General features: G+C 41.1%; 2 protein-coding genes across 3 annotated transcripts; one reads left to right on the top strand and one right to left on the bottom strand.

Annotated features, from left to right (window-relative positions):
- Window positions 1-9,536: 9,536 nt before the first annotated feature.
- mstnb (myostatin b) lies at window positions 9,537-12,132 on the bottom strand. Its single transcript, XM_026145727.1, has 3 exons — window positions 11,647-12,132; window positions 10,970-11,340; window positions 9,537-10,212 (listed from the first exon to the last, which is right to left on the bottom strand). Exons 1-3 carry the CDS (start codon window positions 12,023-12,025, stop codon window positions 9,832-9,834), a joined length of 1,131 nt encoding a protein of 376 aa, XP_026001512.1. The 5' UTR covers window positions 12,026-12,132; the 3' UTR covers window positions 9,537-9,831.
- Window positions 12,133-16,166: 4,034 nt separating this feature from the next.
- On the top strand, window positions 16,167-19,637 carry akap19 (A-kinase anchoring protein 19). Of its 2 annotated transcripts, none has more exons than XM_026144433.1 (2): window positions 16,167-16,566; window positions 17,491-19,637. In XM_026144433.1, exon 2 carries the CDS (start codon window positions 17,803-17,805, stop codon window positions 18,076-18,078), a length of 276 nt encoding a protein of 91 aa, XP_026000218.1. In that variant the 5' UTR covers window positions 16,167-16,566; window positions 17,491-17,802; the 3' UTR covers window positions 18,079-19,637. The 2 variants fall into 2 exon arrangements, with proteins under 2 accessions (XP_026000218.1, XP_026000217.1); XM_026144432.1 differs by having other exon boundaries at window positions 16,167-16,677.
- The last annotated feature ends 3,418 nt before the right edge of the window (window positions 19,638-23,055 follow it).

Genomic DNA, 23,055 nt, shown 5'->3' with positions numbered 1-23,055 from the left:
TGAAACTCAGGAAGGTGATTAAGAAGTTACATGGACAAATGTCCCTCCAAATTCAACTCATTGCTGGAGTTACAGTATTAATGGTGCAGGCAATTCAATGGGTTTTTGTTTTATCCCTGCTTCACTTTTTCACCAACTTTCATGAAAATAAGCTAAGGTAGTTTTTGTGTAAATCTTCCAATAAATAAACTGTACTGAAAACAACCTACTGAGATAGTACATGGTAATTATAATTTTAATTGTATATCATTAGTCTACTCTGAGTGCACAGAACTTTAAAGACATTAAATACTCTTAGTCAGGCACCCAAAGAAGTCTTTAATCTACCACCAGAATCAAAATCTTCTTATTATCAGCACCACTCAGAAAACATTTATCAAAGCTGTTAACATACCACCGGTCCATATGGGACTACTTTGCTGCATCTACTTTGTTTCTTGGCTGGTAATTGGTGCTGGTGCCTTGCTGTGACTCTGCACTTTTCTGCTAACCACTGAACGGCTACTCAGTTGTTTTTATGGGCTTCAGGCACACACACTAATGCAATGGCCATTAAAAAGCCACAGGTTCCCAACCATTGGAGAATTTACAGTCACACGAAAATCAATTTCATGGGTCAAGGGCATCTTCGATGGGGCCATCAAGTCTGGTGTTTGTAATTTTTTATTACTTGTCATCAATTCCAGTAGCAAGAGGTTATATCCCAAGATGTGCTAATTGGAGGAATATGTTTTAGGTAATTAAAGAAAATGCTACTGCTGTCTAGCTCAAGAAATATCTATTTTTTCGAAGGAATAACTGCTTTAAGTAGGTCCCTTTTAGTCATATGATGTTTTTAGCTTTGAAAGAAACAAACCTATAAATAAACACTGCTTATGTTTCAAATAAATTTGCCATAAACTTTCGAAACCTAATGTTTTTTTCCATATCAATAAATGTCAAGCCCATGCTCAGACAGTACCTTGGATCTATCCACCGAGGCCTATTCTGGAAATTCCTGCTTGCTGCATGAATGTCACTCAACCAATCCTCTTGTAAAATTAATTGTGTGCATTAATCTGTAAAAATGTACCATAAATGTTATTTCTGAGATGTCAAAACCAATCCAGCCCTCTTTGACACATACCTGATACTATTCTACATCCGTCTCTGTTAAGAGCACAGGCATATCATTGGGAGACAGGAGGTTTCCATAATCCTCCCTCCCGTTGTCTCCTTAGAGGAACATCTACCCTTCATCACTGTCAGCTCTCTGTCCCAGGAGAGGCAATGCTCAGCTGCCTTGGAACTTGGGGTCACATTTTTTGCTCGTCACCTAACCCCTCCTCACAAACAAACACTGACATTGAGGAATTTTGTAAACATATCTGGAGTGAACACCAAATTTGTCCTCGCTCCAAGCTTCCAGCAGCCTTACAAAGTCATTAATCAAGCGATAGCTTCCCAGAGGTGACTGTCAGTTTTGGGGTTGGAGTAGTGATTCCTCATTGCTAAGTGAAATAGCAAGCAGAGCGCAGACGGGAAGGATAAATCACTATAGAGGTGAAGACAGGTAGCATTCAGCAGCTGGCCATCTGGCCCTTATCATGTCCCAGACTGGCTGATTTTATTGCTTTTCATTGCTTTCTGGGGGCCCGAGAGACATTTTAATAAACAACCTGTCAATCTTGCCTGATATGATCATCTTCTCCTGGTTGTTTAAGTGATTACAACCTCGATTTTAAACATCATGCCCTCGTAAGATGAAGTGTCTTCCCAGGGGCACATTGTTTAAGTCAGAAGTCATTTGGATTTTGAGGGGTGTTTATCATAACCACTAATCAATGTATTTTCATGGACTAAGGTTTAAAATTTTCCTATAAAGGAGAGTTACTTAACAGACGCCAGTTTCACTTATAAATTGACCTCTTCTTTTAATTTTGTGACAAATGGGTAATTTGGAGGCTTCTTAAATTAGGCCAAAATGGACTGTCCTGCTCTGTTAGTTTGCAATATTGTATATATTGTAATATTGTAATTTATATCATGGTTGTTGCACTGTGACTGCACCATGATGACAAGAAAGCTTGAACTTGTATGTGACGAACCTAACAACACCAAATAGGCTAAATATCGTCCATTAGGCCCCAGTTAGAGAACCTTAGAGACTGGTTGGTAACCACTTAGCAACCATCTGTCACTAGGTGAAACTGGTCATTGTAGATGGTGAGTGTTTGCCTGCAGATATTTGGGAACTGCTCACAAACTGGTTGTGAAACTGTCAAGAGTAGGACACAAACCAGCTGCTTGTAGTTTGCCTTGCACTTTTTAAAGTTTCACTTGCCCAGGGGTTATTTAGCAAATGTTTGCAAGCCATTCTGGAACTTTTATGCAAACTGTGGCAATTGCAGCAATCTGGTAATAACCCTAACAATTACTAAGAGGTTTTTGGTGCCACATCCTCTTTGCAGCCAATTTCATCTAGCAGCAACCAGCAGCCTCCTGCACCCACTTGCCAACCAGTCAGGGAGGGAACATGTATTTCTCCCCTCGTCACCAATGGTTGTATCACATCCAATACGGCAGAAAACTCTCAAGCAATTTCTATTCACAAATTGTTAACCAGTAAATGTAAGATTTATCAAGTAGATCTAACACTTACTTGTTACTTACTCATCTAGTTTGAAAAGATGCCAATGGTAAAAGCACTGATCTTGAGACTTTGAAATAGGATTTCACAAACCAAAACTTTGCAATCATAAGTCAGTGTACTGCTACTGCCATTCCCAGGCCCTGATAAATAGTGCTGTGTCAGAAAGGTAGATTTTATGCCAGATCAAATATGCAAGTTAGCTAGCAATTTGTCAATATTATCAATGAAGCTTGCTAAATTAGCCACAATAAAGACATCTCAGGGTCATTTTAATTTAAAATAAAAGACAGTCAGAGCGTTCTTAATGAAACTAGTGCATTGCTGATGTTGGCTACAGTTTTGCATGGATGTCATACTCATTAGTCCAGACAGGCTTCACTCGATAAAACTAGCTTTCTTTTGGGTAATATTATTAGGAATCAGGCATTTTTCATTTAAAAATACATTGCTAATTAAAGAGCATCCCCAACCCCACTCTGCCCTGAAAGAAGTGTGCATAATTGTCACAACCTGCTGGATACTGGCGCAAGCTTCATTTTGCATTATTTTTCAAAGCTTTTTGGTTGTTGTGTTCCTTTTTGTCTTTGGATCATCGCGCTTTTTTAGCATGTAGCACTAGCCATGTTTTAAAGCCCATTGACTGGTAGTTAACAAGTTCACTGTTAGTTTATTGCTGGTCTTCAAACATCTTATAGGTGCATTGTTAATCTTTTGGAGCTGAGTTAAAGCCTATTCATACATTGATAACGGTACAATGGTACATAACTAAACTTTTAAAATGCGTACTTATCATACTCCCACACATGTACCAGTGTTTTCAGACGGAGCCTTACAGGTCCACATATCAGCTTGAAATAGGTGTCAGTTTTCTTTTTTCTGCACTAGGAAAATACATTATTGCTATAAACATTGTTTAGAATGGTATTTAATGGTTTTATCCAACTTTGTGGCCTCTTGCCATCCTTGAACCTTGCTGCTTGTGCAGGAAGACCTTTACCACTGAGCTATCTAACTGCTGAAACACTTCTCCAGATGGTATGCTTTGCACATCTGTTAAAGGCTCCAGATGTTTTGGGATGCACCTGGCAAGCCCCAGGGCATCGTTTTAATTTGTCCAGATGTTTGGGGAATCTTGAGGGCTTGTTGAAGGAGGTGTAGGAGGAAAAGAAACGTTGCAGTCTGAAAACTGTGAATATTGTAAACCATCCATCAACTATGTTAAACTGATTATCAACAATTAGTCGATACAAACAATATATAAACTCTAATTACTGTAGTTAAAACAAATTTTCTGTTCTTATCTTATTACCTTAAATGGATATGTGTCCCTTTGTAGCTTGCTTACAAAAATATGTTTATTGATAGGCAATGAAAAGGCATACAGTAAATTCCCAATGTTATAATGTGTATAAATGCACAGTAAAAATAGTAATAGTAAATCATAAATGGTGTCTAGAGAATGTATCATTATTACTCTGTTGATCCCCTGACCATAAGGAGGACATTTATAACTCCAAATGAAATATCTGTCCTCCAACTGGATTGATTGTGATTGAATTTGGCACAGATTTCTATGTTTTATCTGCAGATAAATTCTAATAACGTTGGCAAGCTCTTCAGATTTTGGAGTTTTTCCTTTTGAACCTTTTGAGCCTCTTTTTAAGTCATTTTTTGCTGCCAGTTGTTGGCCAGCCGAATGTCTCGCCCATTTGATTCAGAAAAAAATGTTTCACCAACTATAAAATCTTTAGCAAATGTATATCAAATGTGCTACAGACTTACTATAGAGGATAAGATCCAGATTATTTTGATCTCTTGACTTTCACTTCACTTTTCCACGTTACCCAGCTCAATATCCCCTTTGTGGATTGGTTCAGAAGTCTCTAAAGACATTCATGTTCCCTAGATGGGATGTCTTGATGACTTTAGTAATCCCTTGTCTTTTCCCTACTGCAACCTTGAGGTCCAAAATTTGGTACAGACATTAATGATCTCCAGAGTGTGACTTGTAATAACTTTCAGTCATACTTAGTTCTTTCATTTCATTACCATATTGCTACTCATGTTCAAGTACAGTATTGTACTATACCCACTACAACATCAACATCAGCAAGAAGTCCCTTTTTTTTTAAAGCACACTTGAAAAACAACAGGAATTGAGCCAAAGTGCTTTCAAGTCAAGACACAGATTATTATTTCAAGTACACAAAAATATAAATATTAAAGCAAAACCCAAATAGCATGGCTGCACACTCTTAGAGCCACATTTTTATCTCTCTCTTTTTTTTTAAATACAGGCATGGATATTGGTCTTGTGCTATTTTGTATTATAATTATTTTTGTCACTTTGGTCCAGACCTACCAACCCACCCTATCTACCCATCCTACCTAGCTATCTTCCTACATACACAACCCAACTAGATTTTCAACATGCTAAATATAAGCGTGTAACGTCATTCTGAAGATGCGGGCAGAAGTATTTCACTCCAAGTGCAATTAGGCTTTATTACAGTAACATAAAGGCACGATTGGAGCTGTAAATTCTTAGTCTACAGTTCCAGTTATAAATGTTAACACAAGATTTGTGTTTTGCTGATGTTTCATTTTAGTCCTTTAAATGTATATTTTTATGGTTTTAGTAGCCTACCAAAACTATTATATAAATATAATAGCAATATATAAATATTCCAAAACATAAAGCAAAGACTACTCTGCAGCCAGTTCCCTGTAGAGTTAAAGAGAGAGAGAAAAAGATCTGGATTTGTGGCCATGTTTATGGCATTTAAGTAAAATTTAAATCTGTGGAAAAATTACTTTTTACTCGTCTATAGAAATAAATAAAAGTAAGTAAAAGAGCATATGGAATACACAAGAAATGTCTTTATCTTTAGTCTTTGTTAGTTTGTCAACAAACCAGCCTGAAGATGTTCTGCTGAATATGTTTATTGAGACTGTCTACATGACGTACCTAGGGTTTAGGTTTATTGTGTTGTTGTAATGTTGTTAACTTCATATCAGAAAAACAAACACTAACATAGAAACTAATAAAAACTCAACTGAAACCATTTTAACCAATGAAAAGCTAAACTGAAAAGAGTAAAAAAAAAAGAAAGAAAAAAAAGAATAAATTTAAAACAAAAAATTTAAATTCAATCACCTCTAGTTTTGGTAAATCTATTTGATTTCCATAATCATTACTTGATTCCCTTAAGTACGCATTTTCATATAATTACTAAAAAATCATCAAGCAACCTTATGATATGTTATTAATGGCTATTTGTGAATGCACACTTAACAAAGAGTATGTTTAATCCATTCAATTTCTATTAAATTTACGCAACAGGAATCCCATCCAATAACGGGGTCTCCAGCTGCCTTGGACTACTCTTTCACCCCTGAACATCCTTCTTCCCGTTCTCACTCTCACTTCCTCACCTGTCAGAGGTGGAATGTTGCTGGCGGATACGGTCCTCCAGGGTCGGACTCCTGACAGATGTAATGATGCTCAGTGGAAATGTTTCCCAGCTCCTGTTCACAAACAACACACTGCAGTGAACACTGTGGAAGAGCAGCTGCTGTCTGCCCGAAACAAGCAGCTTATGAATGAAAAAGATAGGCAGTCATTACTGAATCAGAGCAGCTCATGTGGCTGCAGGATGTTACTAAGTTTTATGTGCCCAAACCCACAACCTGAGCAGTTTTACAACTGTAAAATCATAAAAGACAATGAAACATTATTTATACCTATTTATAATATTTTTTTTGAGTTTTTAATTTAATAACTTCTAAAATGGCTATCATTAAGATTTTATATTTCACCCAGGATTTTTTCTTAATTTTGAGATAGCTAGGGAATCTTTATTTATGAACTTCTTGTGATTTAATTAAATACTGAACAGATAACTAATATATAAAATAGATCATTTCTTTAATTTTATGCTTTTTTTTTTATTCAGTTACACTAATAATGGACAAAACATCTTGAAAAACTAATGTTAAAAGTAAACAGGGCAACAGGAACAGGGAACAATGTCTTCAAAGAAAACAAGATTGTATGTTAACTTCTAAAATGCCATTTAAGCGAGGTATTACAGCCTGCACTTAAAATACTAACTTATGCTTATAATGTAGTAGGGGGAGTTTGAGGAGCTCTATAATGCCCATACAATATCTATAGTGTGCCTATAATAGTAATGTGTAGTTTATAATGAAAAAACGGGAGATTAGGATACTCATATTCTGCTTTTCAAATATTTCTGTGCCCAAGCCACACCAAAGCATATCCCATTAATGTCAAGACACACCTGTATTCACACCTTTAGAAGCAGCTCAGGTTTCTTTAAGAAGCAATGCTTGGTTTCTAGATCTTTTTTTGCATGACTCCATGTCAGCATTAGCTAACTTATCCAAAAAGCTGTATTCAGGCTCCAGACTAGCTACAACCGTGTCTGGTAGTTTTTGCAACAGTTTTTATGGACCATTCTTTTTTCTACTTTCTGTAGATCATTCAATTGACCCTGCTTCATAAATCTTTATTTCACCATCATTTTCAGACTTTATTGTGTCCCAGCATTTGGTAAACAATTGCCTAGAAAATACTGATACAGTGAATCTGATTTGTGCACTTCTATATTTCAGTAATAACATATCTGAGCTTGTCTCTGAAAATACCAAGGTTTATTTGTAGTGTTTAACCTTTATTTAGCCTGGACCGTATGACTCTATAGATTCAAAAATCCCTGTAAAATGGTTGAGGAGGATGTTAGGATACTCAGAAATGCAAAACACACTCATAACAGTAATCTGTCTGTTCCGCTAAAGTATTCACTGCCTAAAACAAACTCACTGTATTAATTGTATTTCCTTTCATTTAAAGAACTCCAAATGTAGTCATTAATCTAAAAATAATTACAGCATAATGTGTTCTGTTGCACGTATCTGTAAGAATTTTGGATACTTAAATTAGATCATAATTTAAGAAGAATTGCAAAATAAATTTTGGTATCTGTGTAATATTGTGAAGTTTAACTTTTGGAAAGTTATAAAATTCTTGTGTCCATGTCTTACATGTAAAGAGCAGTAGTGTAGGAGGATAGTTAAACTACGGTAAATGGTACACTTTTTTTAAATGGTTCTGCCCACAAACGGTTAAATTAGCAATAATATATAAATATTGGAAGTACAGATCTTTCCACTGGCCACAGGAATTCAGAATCTGTAATCTCCCCCTTAGAGAGCAAAGACGCTCTGTGGATCCACTCTGCCCAGGCTCGGCTCTGCGCTGTGGCTGATCTTCATGGCAGTTTTCCAGCTCTCAGCAGGAAAGGAAGTGGCTCTCACGGGTGGCGCTCAATTCGCCCTCTACCGGGCGGAAGTCAGGCCTCAATGAGGCTGTCAGTAGAATAGGTCATGCTGTCAGAGCGCACCAGAGTTCACATCCTCTCATTAGACTACAACACTTTCAACATCCCTTCATGGGGAAAAAAAAGCAGAGTCAGGGAAATTGGGCTGAGCCGTGCATAAGAAAAACGGGCGGTGACGGGATTGTGCAGGTGTAGTCCGGTAGATGGAGGGAGGACGAGTGCTGGAATTTGTTTTTTGCACACACACACACAGTCACGCACTGGCTGTATCAGCTTGCACCATGTGCTGAAGACATAAAGATTCTCAGCTGCTGGAGTGTGACAGGAGGGGGACTGCGATATTGAGGTTCAGGTTGTTGTGTTGTGATACTGAAACGTGACCGCAAAGCTTTCTCTGAAGCAGCTCTAATAACAAATTCTATCGAGGTTTATGACTGAAAATGAGCTTCGTCGAGATGTCAGCTAATCAAAGAAACAGAACTCTTCAAACAAGCTAGAAATTTTATTTGTTAAAACAAGTATATAGAGTTGCTGCATTACAACATTTATCTTGCTAGGTTGCAGTTTTACATATTTACCAACAATGGTTCAGAAAGGCAACTCCTACTGGAAACAAATGCCATATGAATACAATACAAATTAGCAAACATATCAAAATCAGTTTTTACAACTTTTTTTTGTAGCAACCAATTCTTTCTATTGGTGTGCCATAGTGCAAACTGTGTTTGTAAGACAGAGTCTAAACATGATTTCGACATTCACATCGTTTTCTGTCTTAAACACACTTTCATTTGGAGGCTGCATTCATCGTGCCTTCAGTTCAAGTCCTTCTGTCCAGTCATGTGAATTTACAATCAGAATAATTCAAGTGTATCGGGCAGGTTGGGCTGTTTGGTTGGATACTGACAATTGCGACTGAGGGAGAATGATCTCTCAGTTGGATATATTGTTGCATGTATGTATGACAGAATAAGTGAGGACCTGACAAGACCTAAAGTGGTACTTCAGACTGGTGGAACATGTTTGTATCCATAGGCTCTGAAGAGAGATTAACCACCACATCATTATGGGGGAAACTTTGAGCAATAAAAGAGAGATTAATCTCCAGATTAGTTAGTCTTTTGTGTAGTTTAACTTTTCATTGACTCTTGGGGACACTTAGGGGTACTAAAACATGTTCTACCAGTGTGAAATATCACCCTAAAGAGTCTCCAGCTGTGTTTTTTTCCGAGCCCTTTCAAAAAGTCCTTGAGGATTCCTGGTTTCACTCTGAAAACAAAACTAAAAAATGATTATCACAAACACAGAGCATCAAGTGTGATAGCTTGTATATCAGCTACAAGTGGAGTGGTGTATAAACGGACGGCATGTTGTTATAAATGGACAGAGCACAGATCATTTAAAAAACAAAGAATAATAACACTGTTTTGGAAAACTGTGATCATTTCTGGCTACATTCACTTCAAGGTCCAGCATGTGTTATATTTGTGTGTGTGCGTGTGTGTGTGTGTGTGTGTGTGTGTGTGTGTGTGTGTGTGTGTGTGTGTGTGTGTGTGTGTGTGTGTGTGTGTGTGTGTGTGTTTGCATTCTTGCATCCACCTGGCTTCAAGCCTCTATGGCTAAGATTTCACTGGAGGAAAGAAAAGTGAGAACTATGAAAGCGTTGCCCTGCAGGAAGGTCGGGCTGTTTGTGGCTTCTACTCTGATTCTATTGCACCGTGTTCTGCAGGAAAGCACTGGAACTGGTGGATTGGTGGTATCAAACAGTCTTAAAGTAGGATGCTGGACGGCGCTTCGGCCCCTTCGCCCCCGCCCCCTTTCTCTCTCCATCCCAACTCAGGAGCATCCACAACGGTCCACCACCATGTCGGGGATCTTGCCATAGATGATTTGCTCTTTGCGGTTAAAGTAGAGCATGTTGATTGGCGACATCTTTGTTGGGGTACAGCAGGGACCTGCAGTCCCTCTGGGGTTGGCTTTGTTCACCAGGTGGGTGTGTGGGTACTTCTGTAAGTGCATGTACTCACACTCCCCAGAGCAATAGTTGGCCTTGTAGCGTTTTGGTGCAATAATCCAGTCCCAGCCAAAGTCCTCGAAGTCCACAGTGAGTGGGTAGCGACAGCACCGGGACTCTGGAGAGTTCTCATCGCAGTCCAGGCCCGAGTCTCTCCGGGCACGCCTGGGGCCCTCTGAAATCTTCACCTCCATGAACGGTTGCTGAAACAAGAGAGTGTGTGTGAACAATCTGATAATAACAGGTTTGCAGGTGGAGGAGGGGTGACAGCATTCAGCTTTTCATCTTTTAATCCGCTGCCCTGCGGCTGTCAGTTTTCAAACATGGCACGATAATATTATGAAACTTTGAGTTATGCAGAAATTAAATCATCTGATGGTTGGTTAGCCACAGCTGTCTAGTTATTCTAATTGCCCCAGTGCCGGGTGCCATTATTAGAGCTCTGTGATGTATGTTTGTCATTGATAGTAGCTCTGTGTGTGTATGTGCCAGCAATTACTCTGATTTGCACAGCCACACTGAATACTTAAAGGAATGTGGAGCAGGTGAACTTTTATGTAATCAAGCAATAAGATTTGAGGTTATTGTGGACCGGGCGCTTGTCCAAATGCAGGTGTGCGCCTACATGGAGTCTGTGTTGATTAACAGCTTTCAAAAGTCTTTTATATCCTGATTCCTTCTTCCAGCAGTGAAATGCAGGAATGTTTAAACGCCTGCTGAGCCTGCAAAGCCTCTCTGCACACTGGAAGTTAAAGTCTCACCCTCTGTACAGAGACGCATTAACAGTTTTCTGAACCTAGGCGCTTTAGAAATGGCTAGATATGCACCGATTGTGACAGTAGCGACAGATAGCCTATTGCTCTAGACATATGAGACCAAGCTCCATCTATTGTTCATCGTTTCAAAGTGAAAACCTAACCACAAGCTCCCTGTTAAATTTCAAGTAAAAGTTGAGCTCACCAGACCCTCCTCTCCCGGCTCTGCGGAGGTCACAGCTAAGTCATTTCCCCTCGAATCGAAAGCGTTGATCTCGATGCCCCAGTTGGTCTCTGGCTGCCGCAGCCACACAGTCAACACTTGCTTGACGTCTATACTTTGCCAAGAGCTGGCCCCGGCATTCACGTCGATCTTCAAGGAGCGGATTCGTATGTGTCTGTTCCCGTCTGTGACCGGCATAAGCCGGGAGATTTGCAGGAACACGGTGGTCACTTCTTCTGAGGGACGCAGATGCACCCAAAGCTGCGCTCGAACTACACGACTGGCTTGAAACTTCTGCGTAATTGAGAAAAAGCAGCACTTTGGTTGCCCGTCCACCAGGACGGCGGAATCAGCTGCGGAGACATGGGAAAAGAAAATTAATTCCATGATCGCTGAGAAATAAAGTGGCGCGTTTGCGCATGATTGCGTAAAACTCATGCGTAATCACTCGGCGCACTCTCTGCCCAAACACCATGTCTCATAAAGTGTTTTGAATCTTTTGCATCAACAATTTAACACAAAACCTTGGTGGGAAAAAAATGACTGCTCTCTAAAAATAAACTCTCCTGTGCGTTCTACCACGTGCGTAAAAAATTATTTTGGAGACGTTCGAGTGCGCTTACGCAGTGACACAAAAAATAAAGAAAATTCACACTTACGTTCAGTTGCCACCATCACAATTGTCTCTGTGGTTGCGTGCTCGTCGTCGTCCTCCAGGACTTCTTCCCTGTTGTCATCTCCCAGCACGTCGTACTGATCCAGAAGCTGCTGCAGCGGCGGCGCTTTGGGCAGGAGCTGCTTCACGATCTCTCTGCTAATGTTGGGAGCTTCCTTCATTCGCAGCTTGCTCAGAATCTGAGACTTTATCGCGTTTAATCGCATGGTTTTAATATGCTGCCGGACCTCGCAGGTAGCGCATTGATCCGTGTCTACTGGGGTGCTGACGGAAGGCTGCTGGTGCGCCTCTTGGTCACTCAGAACTACTGGACCCAAAGCAATCAGCAAGCTCAGATACAGCACGATCTGAGACAGATGCATTGTCTCTTAGGTGTGAAGTCTGGTTTAAAAATACGCTTTGTTTAAAAAAAAATCCTTTGCACTGTGTCGGAGCTGATGCGCGACTGAACTGGGGTTGGATTAATGTCCCACACTGATAGGCATCATAGTTTATTAGCGCGCACCTTTTTATACTCCAACTTTAGCCTCTTTTGTGTCGTCAAAATCTATGATTGGCTGGACAGGCAACAATGAATTTTAACCGACTGACAGAAAATTTTTCTTTCGCTGTCAACCCATAAAGGAACGGTGGCTGTGGGCATGTGCTGGACGGGATAATCTCACTCAGACAATGTTTTATATCACCCAAAAACAAATAATTTAATGCAAGTCTTGAATAAAGATAGAAGCTGCATTCTTCATTTTCTTAAACTTTACAATGCGTATCTTCTCTAAAGAATATCCAATAGTCAGTCATATCTTTGCTCGCATCTCTTTCTGCGTCCTTGAGAAAGGGCAGCGTTTTGGATTTTCGGCTGATTCTGGATTAAAATGTTAATTTCTAAATGAATTTACCACCTGAAGAAAAATGACAGTTGTAATGTTATCAGAATCAGAATCAGAATGGGTTTTATTGCCAAATGTTGAGCAGGTTTACAACATTAGGAAATTGCTGCGGTGCTTCAGTGCAAACATACTGTCATAAATTGCGCTTAAATAGACATGAAAAAATAAAAGTAAGAATAAGAATTAAAAGTGCTACGTAGAAAGATATATGCATGAGATCTACATGAGTTATCGAGTGGCACTTAAATCATCTGCTTTGTTGAGGTCAGGCTTTCTGTCAAAATCGAATAAATCCTCTTCCATGAAAATCTGGAACTATATTATTTCTCAAAAGAGCATTGGGTAATGGCATCAGGGCCAAAGAGAATAAACTAAAATGTAGAAAATACTTGGCCAAGGACTTTTCAAAATAGTCAAAGTTGGTTGAACGACCCGAGAGAAGAGCGCCATCGTGTGGCCAGTTACTAACACTAACAGCAGAAACATAAATTGCTGGTGTCAAGGCTATTTGAAAATGTATGTCTTTAATTTTTATGCACTGCATGTACTTTAAATTCTGTAACATCTAAAGTTGTTCTGTGTAGTTGTTCTGTGTGGCACTGCTTCGGATAAATATACTTAGCCATTAGAGAATGGCCCAGGGGGAAAAAAATATCCAGTGAGCAACACTTCTCTGGGTCAAAATGCCTGCTGATGTCAGAGGTCAAAGGAGAATGGCTGGACAACCTAAAGCTGATAGAATAGTAACAGTAATGCATATACTTCTCATAGCAACCAAGGTATGCAGAACAAACCTGCACTGTGTGCTACTCCTGTCAGCTAACACAGGAATCTTTGACAACAACTCACACAGGCTCATCAGCAGAGGATAATAGAAGACTGGAAAAATGTCTCAATTTCTACTTTTAGATTCACATGGCAGGGTCAGATTTTGGCTTTTATACGATGAAAGTTTGGATCTAGCCTGTCTTGCATCAGTGCTTCAGGCTGATGGTGTTGGGGTGTTTTCTTGGTACATTTTGGACCACTTAATGCAAACTGTACATCGTTTACACACCACAGCCTACCCAAATAGGGGATTGCTGATGTCAATCCCTTTCTGACCACCGTGTGTCAAAGCTCAGATTATCTCAAATTGGTTTCGTAAACATGACAATGAGTTGACTATACTCAGATGGCCTCCACAGTCACCAGATTTCAATCCAACAGAACATTTTTGTTTGTGGTCGAAGAGGACATTCACATCATGGATGTGCAGCAGCTGTGTGATGCTATCATCTCAACGTGAACTGAGGAAAGTTACAGCACCTTATCGAATCTATGTCACAAAGAATTGATTCAACAAGAGGGTCCAATACAGTACTGGCAAGGGATACCTAATAAAGTGGTTAGTTTATTTTCTCAACAGCCTATAGGGGGTGTATCCACATGCCAGTCAAGAAATCAGAGCTATGAATAAAGCCAACATCTTTTTTGTAAATCTAACAATAGTTTTATTGCAGTTTTAATCTATTTATGTGTACAATAAATTACTAAGGCAGCCTGTCTTTATGTGGGAGTACAGAGCTTTTTGGTCCTTTGTTCTCATGTTCCTTCGTGTCTAGACAGTGTTGAGCATTGTGACCAAAGTCAACACTATAAGACAAACTAAAACTAAAATCAGGTTTTAGACTGCCATCATGGGTCTCTTGCAGGTTAACATGTCAACATCATTTGGTGTCCACACTTCTCCCAAGGTGGAGAATTGTGTGTGCCCACAAAGTGGAGTATGATTAAAAACTCCCTCAAATAAAAAGAAATAGAGATTTCCAATAACCTGGTGCAACTGATGGAAGGTGAGTCTTAGATTTATTTATTTATTTATTTATTTATTTATTTGCAAATATTATTGTCAGTTATTTTTGAGTCTTACGAGAAAAGCATTTCAGAAAGAGACAAGAGGACGGATACGTTAATTAATTATTTCCACAGTATAGTGGTCATCTGATACATGAAAAGGTATAGATTCACCCGCCAGCAGATGGAGCCACATGAGACATTTGGCACATGTTTTAGCTTGTGATCTTCTGAGGCTGAGTTTGTGTCTCCTCCTGTAATTGAATCAGAGATATTTTATGTGTAAGGTTAATCTATTCACCCCTACACCATGGAGCTTTAAGTAAGAAAACGTTCCCATCTCATTATACACACAAGAGATTTCAATGCAGGAAAAATAATGCTGGATATCTGCATGGATATGGACTGGGTAATAGGTTACATCGCATTGTTTGGTGGTGATGAAAATTATCAACCCACAGACAGCTGAATTCAAAGACACCCCAAAAATCAAAGTGAAAAAAATATGACAACACAGGGGCATGAGAAAGGGTGGATGGTGTCTGTGGATGTGATCTCCTCCCAGATCTGGACCAGGACATTACTGAGCTCCTGAACAATCTGAGGTGCAACCTGGGACCGTCTGAAGGTCCCAAAACATAATGTCCCAGAGGTGTCCTATTGGATTTAGGTCAGGTTAGTGTGGGCACCAGTCAATGCTATCATTGTCCAGGAACTGCCTGCATACTCTCACCACATGAGGTCGGACATTGTCATGCACAAGGAGGAACCCAGGACCCAGTGTACCAGTGTAGGGTCTGACAATGGGTCCAAGGATTTAATCCTGATACCCAACAGCAGTCAGGATGCTGGTGCTTAGCCTGTAGATGTCTATGCGTTCCTCTATGAATATGCCTCCCAAGACTATCACTGACCCATCACCAGAACACATCGGCCATGCTGAACGATGTCACCGACAACATAGTCTTCTCCACGGCTTCATGAAATCTGCTTCTGATTGTTTTGTCAGAGACATTCACACCAGTGGCCAGCTGGACGTCATTCTGTATCTCTGTTTTGCTCATCCTGATCTTCTATGCCTAAAGGAGCAGATACCGGTTCAGCTGATTGGTTAGGGGCCTGTTACGGCTCTATCCAGCTCTCCTTAGAGTCATCCATGCTCTTAAGATTATACGGACGTATTGATGTGCCATCCTGAAGGAGTTGGGCTACCTGCGCAACCTCTGCAGAGTCTAGGTATCAGCTCATGCTACCAGTAGTGACACTGATCCTAGCCAAATGGGAAACAGTCAAAAAAGACGAGGAGGGGAAAACGTCAGTTTCCTCCACTTGTGAAACCATTCCTGTTTAGGGGTTGTCTTTTTGATGCCCGTCTAGATCACCTGTTAACTGAAATCCATAATAATCAGTTTTAAGCAGGAATAAATAGTAAGTTAAAGTTTCAACTCATTGTAGGGTGTCTGCCGCTTTTTGTGCTCACGTTTATTAGAATTACTACCAACATAGGACAGCCTTACCAGGGAGGGCCTCTGGGAGGGCCAGCAAATTTTGGAAGGTGGCCAGTGCCCCCCCCCTGGACCCACCCTGGTGGCGCCCCAAGGATCAGTATCCCAGAAGTTTAACTGACTTGGTGCTGTACTCTGAATAAAAAGTGTTCATTTGGGGTTTTGAGCAGTTTAAATTAAAATAGAAGTCAGTTTGTCCCTCATTTGTGTTTTTGTGATTTTTGTTAGGGCCCCACGTTTATTCTGCACAAATGAACCTCCATATCGTTTCGTCACTTGTTTGGCCGGCAGATGGCAGGCTCGCCCCGTGTGGGTGCGGATCGTCTGGGTTCTCTCTCCTCTGGAGCCCCGCTGCAGCTCGGTAACCTCCGTCAAGCGTCGCTGTGCTCAGCTCAGTCCAGACTTGTGATTTTCTCTCCCGGAGCTGCACTCTGCGTTGACTGACCGACGCGAAGGCATCAGGGGAAACAGTCTGCAGAGCCCGCACCCTCCAGGCTCGGAGATTATTTGGAAATCTGGCACGGAGCGCTTCATCACAAATAACCGGCGAGCAGCGCCACGAACTTGTGGAGATATTTTGATCTCTTTACATTACAGCCAATAAGGTTCAAGTTCAGATCCGTCGGATGCTGTTTGGAAAGCAGAAGGGGGCGAAGCGCAGAGACACAACATGATGTATGGATTACTGTTTATATGAACGACCTTGGGGTTATTGCTCCTTCTTCTGTCGCTGGATTATTTCGTTTTAAAGTGGAATGGAGAGAAATCTGAGACTCTCTTCTAGAAGTATGTACAGCTTCTTTGGGCCACTACACAGTCATGTTCATGTTTGTAGAGATAAAGCTGCAACACTGTGCTGTTCAAATCACGTTTAATCCAAATCCCATGTGTCTGTCAGACATCTAACGGGTGCTCTCAGTTTTTCATACTAAGGCAACTGTTTGTAGCCATTTAAGCTCATTAACATAACATCAGCTGTGGATGCGGATTTCCTGTGTTGATGTCTGCCCGAACCTCCAAATGTTGTTGTACTCACAGGGAGACTCCCCGGCTCTGCATGAATCATTCATGTGCTGCGTGTTGTGCAGACTACATGCAGCTTTCTGAATGAAGCACATGTTTGCTGTGCACTGAGGCCTCCAGTCCTAGAAAAAAAAAAAATAGAGGAGCTGTCACTGCGAATCAGGCTGCAAGGCTCGCTTAGTGGAACAGATGGGAGACACGGGCTTACAACAAAACAGCATCAGGGCACTCAGGCCAGAGACAGACGTGCCTGTGTCATGCTATACAAAATAGGGCGAGGGGGATTGAGTCATAAAACACGAGTTAGTAGAGGAGGAAGAGGAGGAGGAGGGTGGATGAGTAACACAGTAGATGTGCAGAAGAGTGGAGCGTGGTTAAAAGTGACCCTGCAGAGGTGAGCCAACTTCAAGGCCCTGACCTCGAACCAGCCCCTGGAGCCCAGGGTCACAGCCACTGTGAAATTCGTCCACAATCCTCCCCTCGCTCCCCACCATCTGGTATTTTTAGACTGTTTTTACTCTAGTGGAAAATAAATCACTTTAAACAATCCTGTCCCTGTCTCTTCTCTATCTGCAGCCAAGGAAGGTGTGAGATCTGGTCAAGAAAGCTGCCGGACTGTCAGACCCACACAGGGATGGGCCTCCTAGCCGGTCAACCCACTAAAACCCCACCCGCAGCTGTGTAACACCACCCCGACCATCGCACCTGTTGTGCTCAGAGACATGGCTACGAGTGGGAGTGGATGACAGTGACTGCAGCAGGAACACAGCTTCCCTCCAGAGGTAAAAAAGAAATGTTGGTGTTGGAAATCTAACCAAAAACTCTGGCTCCTCACTGCCATCCTACACCCCCCACCCTAAACTGAATCAATGCTACATCCTCCAGAGTATGGGGTGCGTCAAATCCAAGAGGAGCGACTCGGTGGCCCAAAATGCAAACTCCACGGAGAAGGTGGAGGGAAAGAGCAAAGGGACAAGGGGTGAGAAAGCCTACTTAGTTCATTCAGAGATGGGTTCACCAGAGAGCTCCCCTCAGGTCAACCCGGTGCTGCTGGAGTACGCCCAGAAGCTATCAGAGGAGATCGTGGCCCGGGCCGTGCAGCAGTGGGTGGAGGTAGACCGCCGCTACAGCGACATCCCCTACATTGAATGTGACGTGCCATGACGGGGGGAGGTGTGTCGCAGTGGAAAGGTGAGGCTGGGACGAGTTGCTCTGACCATCATTCAGAGTCACTCCACCTACTTGTGAGGAGGAGTATGAATGAGGCGTTAGTAATTGAGCTACTTTTGGATTTGATTTACATGGACTGAGACTAAAAAACCTCCTCCAAAGTGACCAGAGTGCTCTGATCTATGTTTCTGTGATTATTGGTTTCTTAGCTGGAGCCTCACTGACGCACACCGTCTTCAGCTAGATATCATCTTCCTCGGTCCTTATTTGTCCCCTCTCTGCCTCGCAGTAGGTGCTGGCTCTTCGTGGCTGCCCTCATAAGAAATCCTATCAGATATGCCCGGAATCACAATGTTCCTCCTTGCCAGTGAAAGTCTACCCCGTCCACTAATGTTGTCCTGGGGCCAAGATTCTCTCCTCTTACGGAGGATCTTATTTATAGATCCCTTCATTTGGTGAAGGCTCTCACTTGAAAACTGGTATCAGCAGGTCAGAAACACACCCAGCTGTGTGACTCCTTCCGGTCTGACAAAAGGCTCTGTGGGCTCCTAATGGCCTCCCTGGAGATCCACGAGGAGCATTATCCTCCAAGCTCTGCAATTAGACAGGCTTGGCTGCAGCCCTCCTTCCAAACATGTCCTCAAAACGAGTCCAGGAAATCCAGGGTACAAATGATGCGCTTCCTGCCCTCCAGGATATTCTCTGCACACAAGTCGTGCAGTTTGGGAACTTTGACAGGACTTGGATCGTATAGGCGGCCAGCGCAAAGAAACCAGGGCACGAGGAGGATTGACACACTTTCAAGAAACATTTGGCTCATCAACAGAAAGAGGAGTGAATAAAAAAACTAGCAGCAGTTTGGGGGAAATGTTTTAGGGCCTAGTTTCTTTTTTTGTTCGATTGTTTTTTGGGGGGGTTGTCCACATCGTGTCAGTGTATACCTGAGAAATATTGCTACCTGCCCTAAAGAAGAAAAAGCACAAAGCCATGACATTTAACCTTTTATCTCTAACAAGAGGGCCAGTGCATCTGGAATAAGGTTTAAACCGCCCAAGTCCTTAATGACAATGAGCCAGCTTTAAAGGCTCACTCCTGAACTCCTCTGGCCATAGTGGTGTCTATCATTGTTTGTTTTTGTGTGAGATGCCAAATTTGGTCAATTCTGTCTGCTTTTTCTTACATATAGAGGAATATATAGAAATGCTTTTTTAAACCCTCCCATCTAATGTCTGTTTCCAGAAATCATGACTTTGTTACTCAAAAATATAAAAAAAACAAAACCTTTTGTGATTGATACATCATTAGCCAATGAGCTGTCTCCTGTTAGACTCTAATGGGTACTGTAATGTACAAACTGAATATCAAGCTGTGTTCAATAAGACCTGAAACTAGAGACTGAACCCAGAAAGACATCAACTGCCGGTTCCTTTTAAAAAGGGAGTTTGTCCTTCCCACTGTCACCAAGTGCTCGCTAAGTGTGGGTTGTTTAATTGTTGGCTTTTATTTGTAATGTTTTAGTCTTTATCTTACAATATAAAGCAGCTCGAAGCGACTGTTGTTGTGATTTGGTGGTGCAAAAATAAAATGAATTGACCTTTTTTTTCTTTGGACCTTTAAACAACCAGTTCTGTAATTCACTTCCACATAACCTTTATTTTTCACAGCTGTAAGCCTCGTCCATCTTTTATATACAGTCAATTGTCACAGGTTGTTTTTCTTAATAATTTTTTCTTTTGAGGACTGAATCATGATTTCAGGAAATAAATGTTGCTGCTGACAGCTCACACTAAAACAGATGAATAGCATCACAGGCCAGAGGGGTCTCACCTATATGTACATTTATGGGTGAAATGTCCCTTTAATATCCGACAGGTCCCAAGATAATTTCAAACAAATACATTTTCAGAAATTAGAGGTTTTTACTTTTCAAATTAAGTTTCATACCCATTGTTATGAGCCATTCCATTTGGATAAACACATTACATACAAAGGAGTGGATGTGAACCAACCCCTAAACTGTAAATGGGTCACTGGCAGCTTGGTGGATGCTGACAGGTCAGTTTGTTGTGCGTCAAAGTGGCATCAGACAGGTAGAATTTACCCTCAACTGAAGTCATTACTGCGAGCTGTCGCTTAAACTGCCACACAGCTGTTTGCAGAGACAACAGCTTTGAGTATTGAAGTAATAAAATAACTGCAAGGATGAACCACAATAGCAGGAGCCAACTGCTAATAAAGCCATAAAAGTAAGTGGCAGGGTATGGTCACCGCTTGCCTTCTCTCCACGTCTCCAGTCTGTGCTGACATAAAACTGACCAATAAAAGCAGCAAATACACCCACACTGCACTGGGAGGGCTATCTGATGCTATTCGGTGCTTCAAACTGTGCCAGCTTTACAGAAGAGCAGCAGCCTCTTTAAAAACAAAGTTCTGAGCCACAGTTCACAGGTTGAATTGTTTCTGTGAGTTCAGTGATGATGAGTGGCACCATATTGGTGCGCTATGTAACCCAAACACTCCAAAAATCAAACACATTAATCATAATGTTCCTGCGTGGGCAGATTAATCTCCCTCCAAACATGTTATGAGCAAACTGGAGATTAGAGGTCGTGCTAATCGGATGTTTTGCTTCTGATAAACACGAGAAAAGGCTAATCTGACTGTTTTCCTAAAAAACTGCTTTCTGTGAATGAAAGGCTGGCTTAGAAAAACACACACACACACACACAAACACGAGGAGGGCCTGATAGCCAGAGTTTGAGCTGTTAATGCAAGTCAAGATGCACATTTTCTTTAAAGTTCTCATGCTGGAGGCTGAGTCATAGTTTTCATTTCTGCCTCCAATTCTGTTTCTTAAAGATACTGCCAGAAATATTGATGTCAGGTTTGACTGCATTTCCCGTGTTTACACATTTATAAATGTGGGGTCTGCAGGTCATACAAAAGAAAAGCGTCGAGTTGCACCTTTCACAGAATTGAGAAAAGAAAATCTCAGACCCAGCGTGAATATCCGTCTTCATCCAAACATCTGTGTTTTCCAGGTGATGCTTCCTTTTGGGGAAAAGTGATTCATGGTTTTAAAGGTCACTCATTTTACGCTATCTGACACCAGCAGGTGTTCCCACAGACAGGCTTTACTCACACTAAGGACAGATTCTCTGAGATGCAGAGTCTGAAGGGCTGTAGTGCCCTGTCGTTGAGTTCAAATCAATGCTGGAGCGAAGCGTTATCATTTTCTTGATGCAATTTTTTGTGTTTAAAGAAGCTCCTTCTGCTGTTCAGTGTTCAAATATTACAAATATTAATCTTTAATTAACAACTAGTTCAGTATGGAGCACTTTAATGGCCATAGATGGGACTTTTTTCCCATTTTGAGAGATGAATAAGCAAGACGATATGTTTTTTTCTTAAAAACATAAGGAACTTATGTAAATGTAATGAAGTAAATGTATTTTTCAATAGGGTAAGCAGTCTTAAAGTAAAAGAAGGAGACACCCAAGAAGAGGGAACTTATAGCTGAACACACCGGGTCCAGCGGTAGCTAATACTGCCAATTACCTTTAAATCAGCATCGACATAGCCAGAAACACCTGGATGCCCTCATTGTTATCATATTTATACTGAATTTAGCAGAAAAAAATACAAGACATGGGTTTCTCTGATAAACCTGCTACATAAGTGATGATCAATCAGTACCGGATTTGTAAACCAGAAGCTCTTGGTGCACAGAGAGGGATTCCTCCAATCAACAGAAAACAATTACAGGCTCTTCTCTGTGGATCTTATCTGCGAGTTCTGGTTTTTCCCACCATCAAAAATCATTCAAAGACAAATAAATTCTGCCTCTTGGGCATTTGTCTATAATGTTTAATTTCCTGTTTAAATAAAGATTTTTTTTTAAAAAAGTATTTCCTACTACATAATAAATATAACCAAGTATGCACACAATACATGCTATGAAAAGTCAGGGGTCCCCTGTGCTTTGCAGCCTGGCTTCTAGGTAGAAAAAGCGCTATGATGTGTTGATGGTGCACACAAAAATATACAAAATTGGTGCACATAATCGCATTTTGTGGCTTTAAAATGTAATTTTTTCTTGTATTTGACTCCTGCTGGACTCCACAGTCCCCAACACAAAGGAACTCCATTGATTTGTTACAAAACAGATGAGATGCTAGACCCAACAGCTCTGCAAGTTTCTGAAAATGAAAATATAATGTTGCGCCTCCTTTACTTAAAATCTTTTTTTTCCCGTCTTTCTCTCATTATTCCTGAATTTGTCCACCGTCTCTCAAGTTTTGTTTAAAATTAGTATTTGAACATGATTTAAAAATGTGCCACTGACTTGACACCAGCCAAGCTGATTAGTTAATGCTCAGCATTGGACATGTAAATCTGAGGTCAGTATGATCTCATTGGTGCAATCTCTCTAATGTACCAGCTTTCTACAGCAGTCTGAGGGACCCACAGAATAAAAAATAGGTAGAGAAGTCTAGCGAAACACGAGCAGCCCGGGGAACGATGACTAAAACCACATGCATCATGAATAAGCTGTCATGAAATAACCTGAAATGAGTGACTTTGTGCATCACTAAGACTTTGATTTGCAAACTGTACAGTGTGTGTAAAACTGATGCCAATAAATCAGACTCATGCCTTCTGTCATTGAAGTGTTTCTGTGGCTGTTTAATAAGAGGAGACGCAATTTTGAGATATTTGTGGTTCACGATGACTTTAAAATTCCTGCCAAACAAAAACGCCCATCAGCAGGCCGAGGGACAAATGTTCAGAAATGAATTCCGGCCAGCTTTTGTCTGAAGAGCAAGATGTAAATAGATGTAAATCACAGTTCATCTGCCCGTCCAGAGCGAACACTCAGCAATGGAGGTCGTCCTGTCTGCTTGATGAGCTGCAGACTGCACTGATGAATGAGTCAAAGCCTTGATACTCATTTCTTAGGCAGGATTTATG

Source organism: Astatotilapia calliptera, chromosome 16 (genome assembly GCF_900246225.1).
Source record: "Astatotilapia calliptera chromosome 16, fAstCal1.2, whole genome shotgun sequence".
Lineage (NCBI taxonomy): Eukaryota > Metazoa > Chordata > Actinopteri > Cichliformes > Cichlidae > Astatotilapia > Astatotilapia calliptera.
The sequence above is the reverse complement of the archived record's forward strand: the minus strand, read 5'-3'. Positions and strand labels throughout refer to the sequence as shown.

What these genes read in the sequence shown, in the direction of transcription:
- mstnb (XM_026145727.1), bottom strand. Translation starts at nt 12,025, where the DNA reads ATGCATCTGTCTCAGATCGTGCTGTATCTGAGCTTGCTGATTGCTTTG. An exon ending in TGTGATGGTGGCAACTGAAC is followed by an intron (nt 11,341 to 11,646) that starts GTAAGTGTGAAT and finishes ATGTCTCCGCAG; the next exon opens with CTGATTCCGCCGTCCTGGTG. An exon ending in AGCCGGGAGAGGAGGGTCTG is followed by an intron (nt 10,213 to 10,969) that starts GTGAGCTCAACT and finishes CTCTTGTTTCAG; the next exon opens with CAACCGTTCATGGAGGTGAA.
- akap19 (XM_026144433.1), top strand. Translation starts at nt 17,803, where the DNA reads ATGGGGTGCGTCAAATCCAAGAGGAGCGACTCGGTGGCCCAAAATGCA.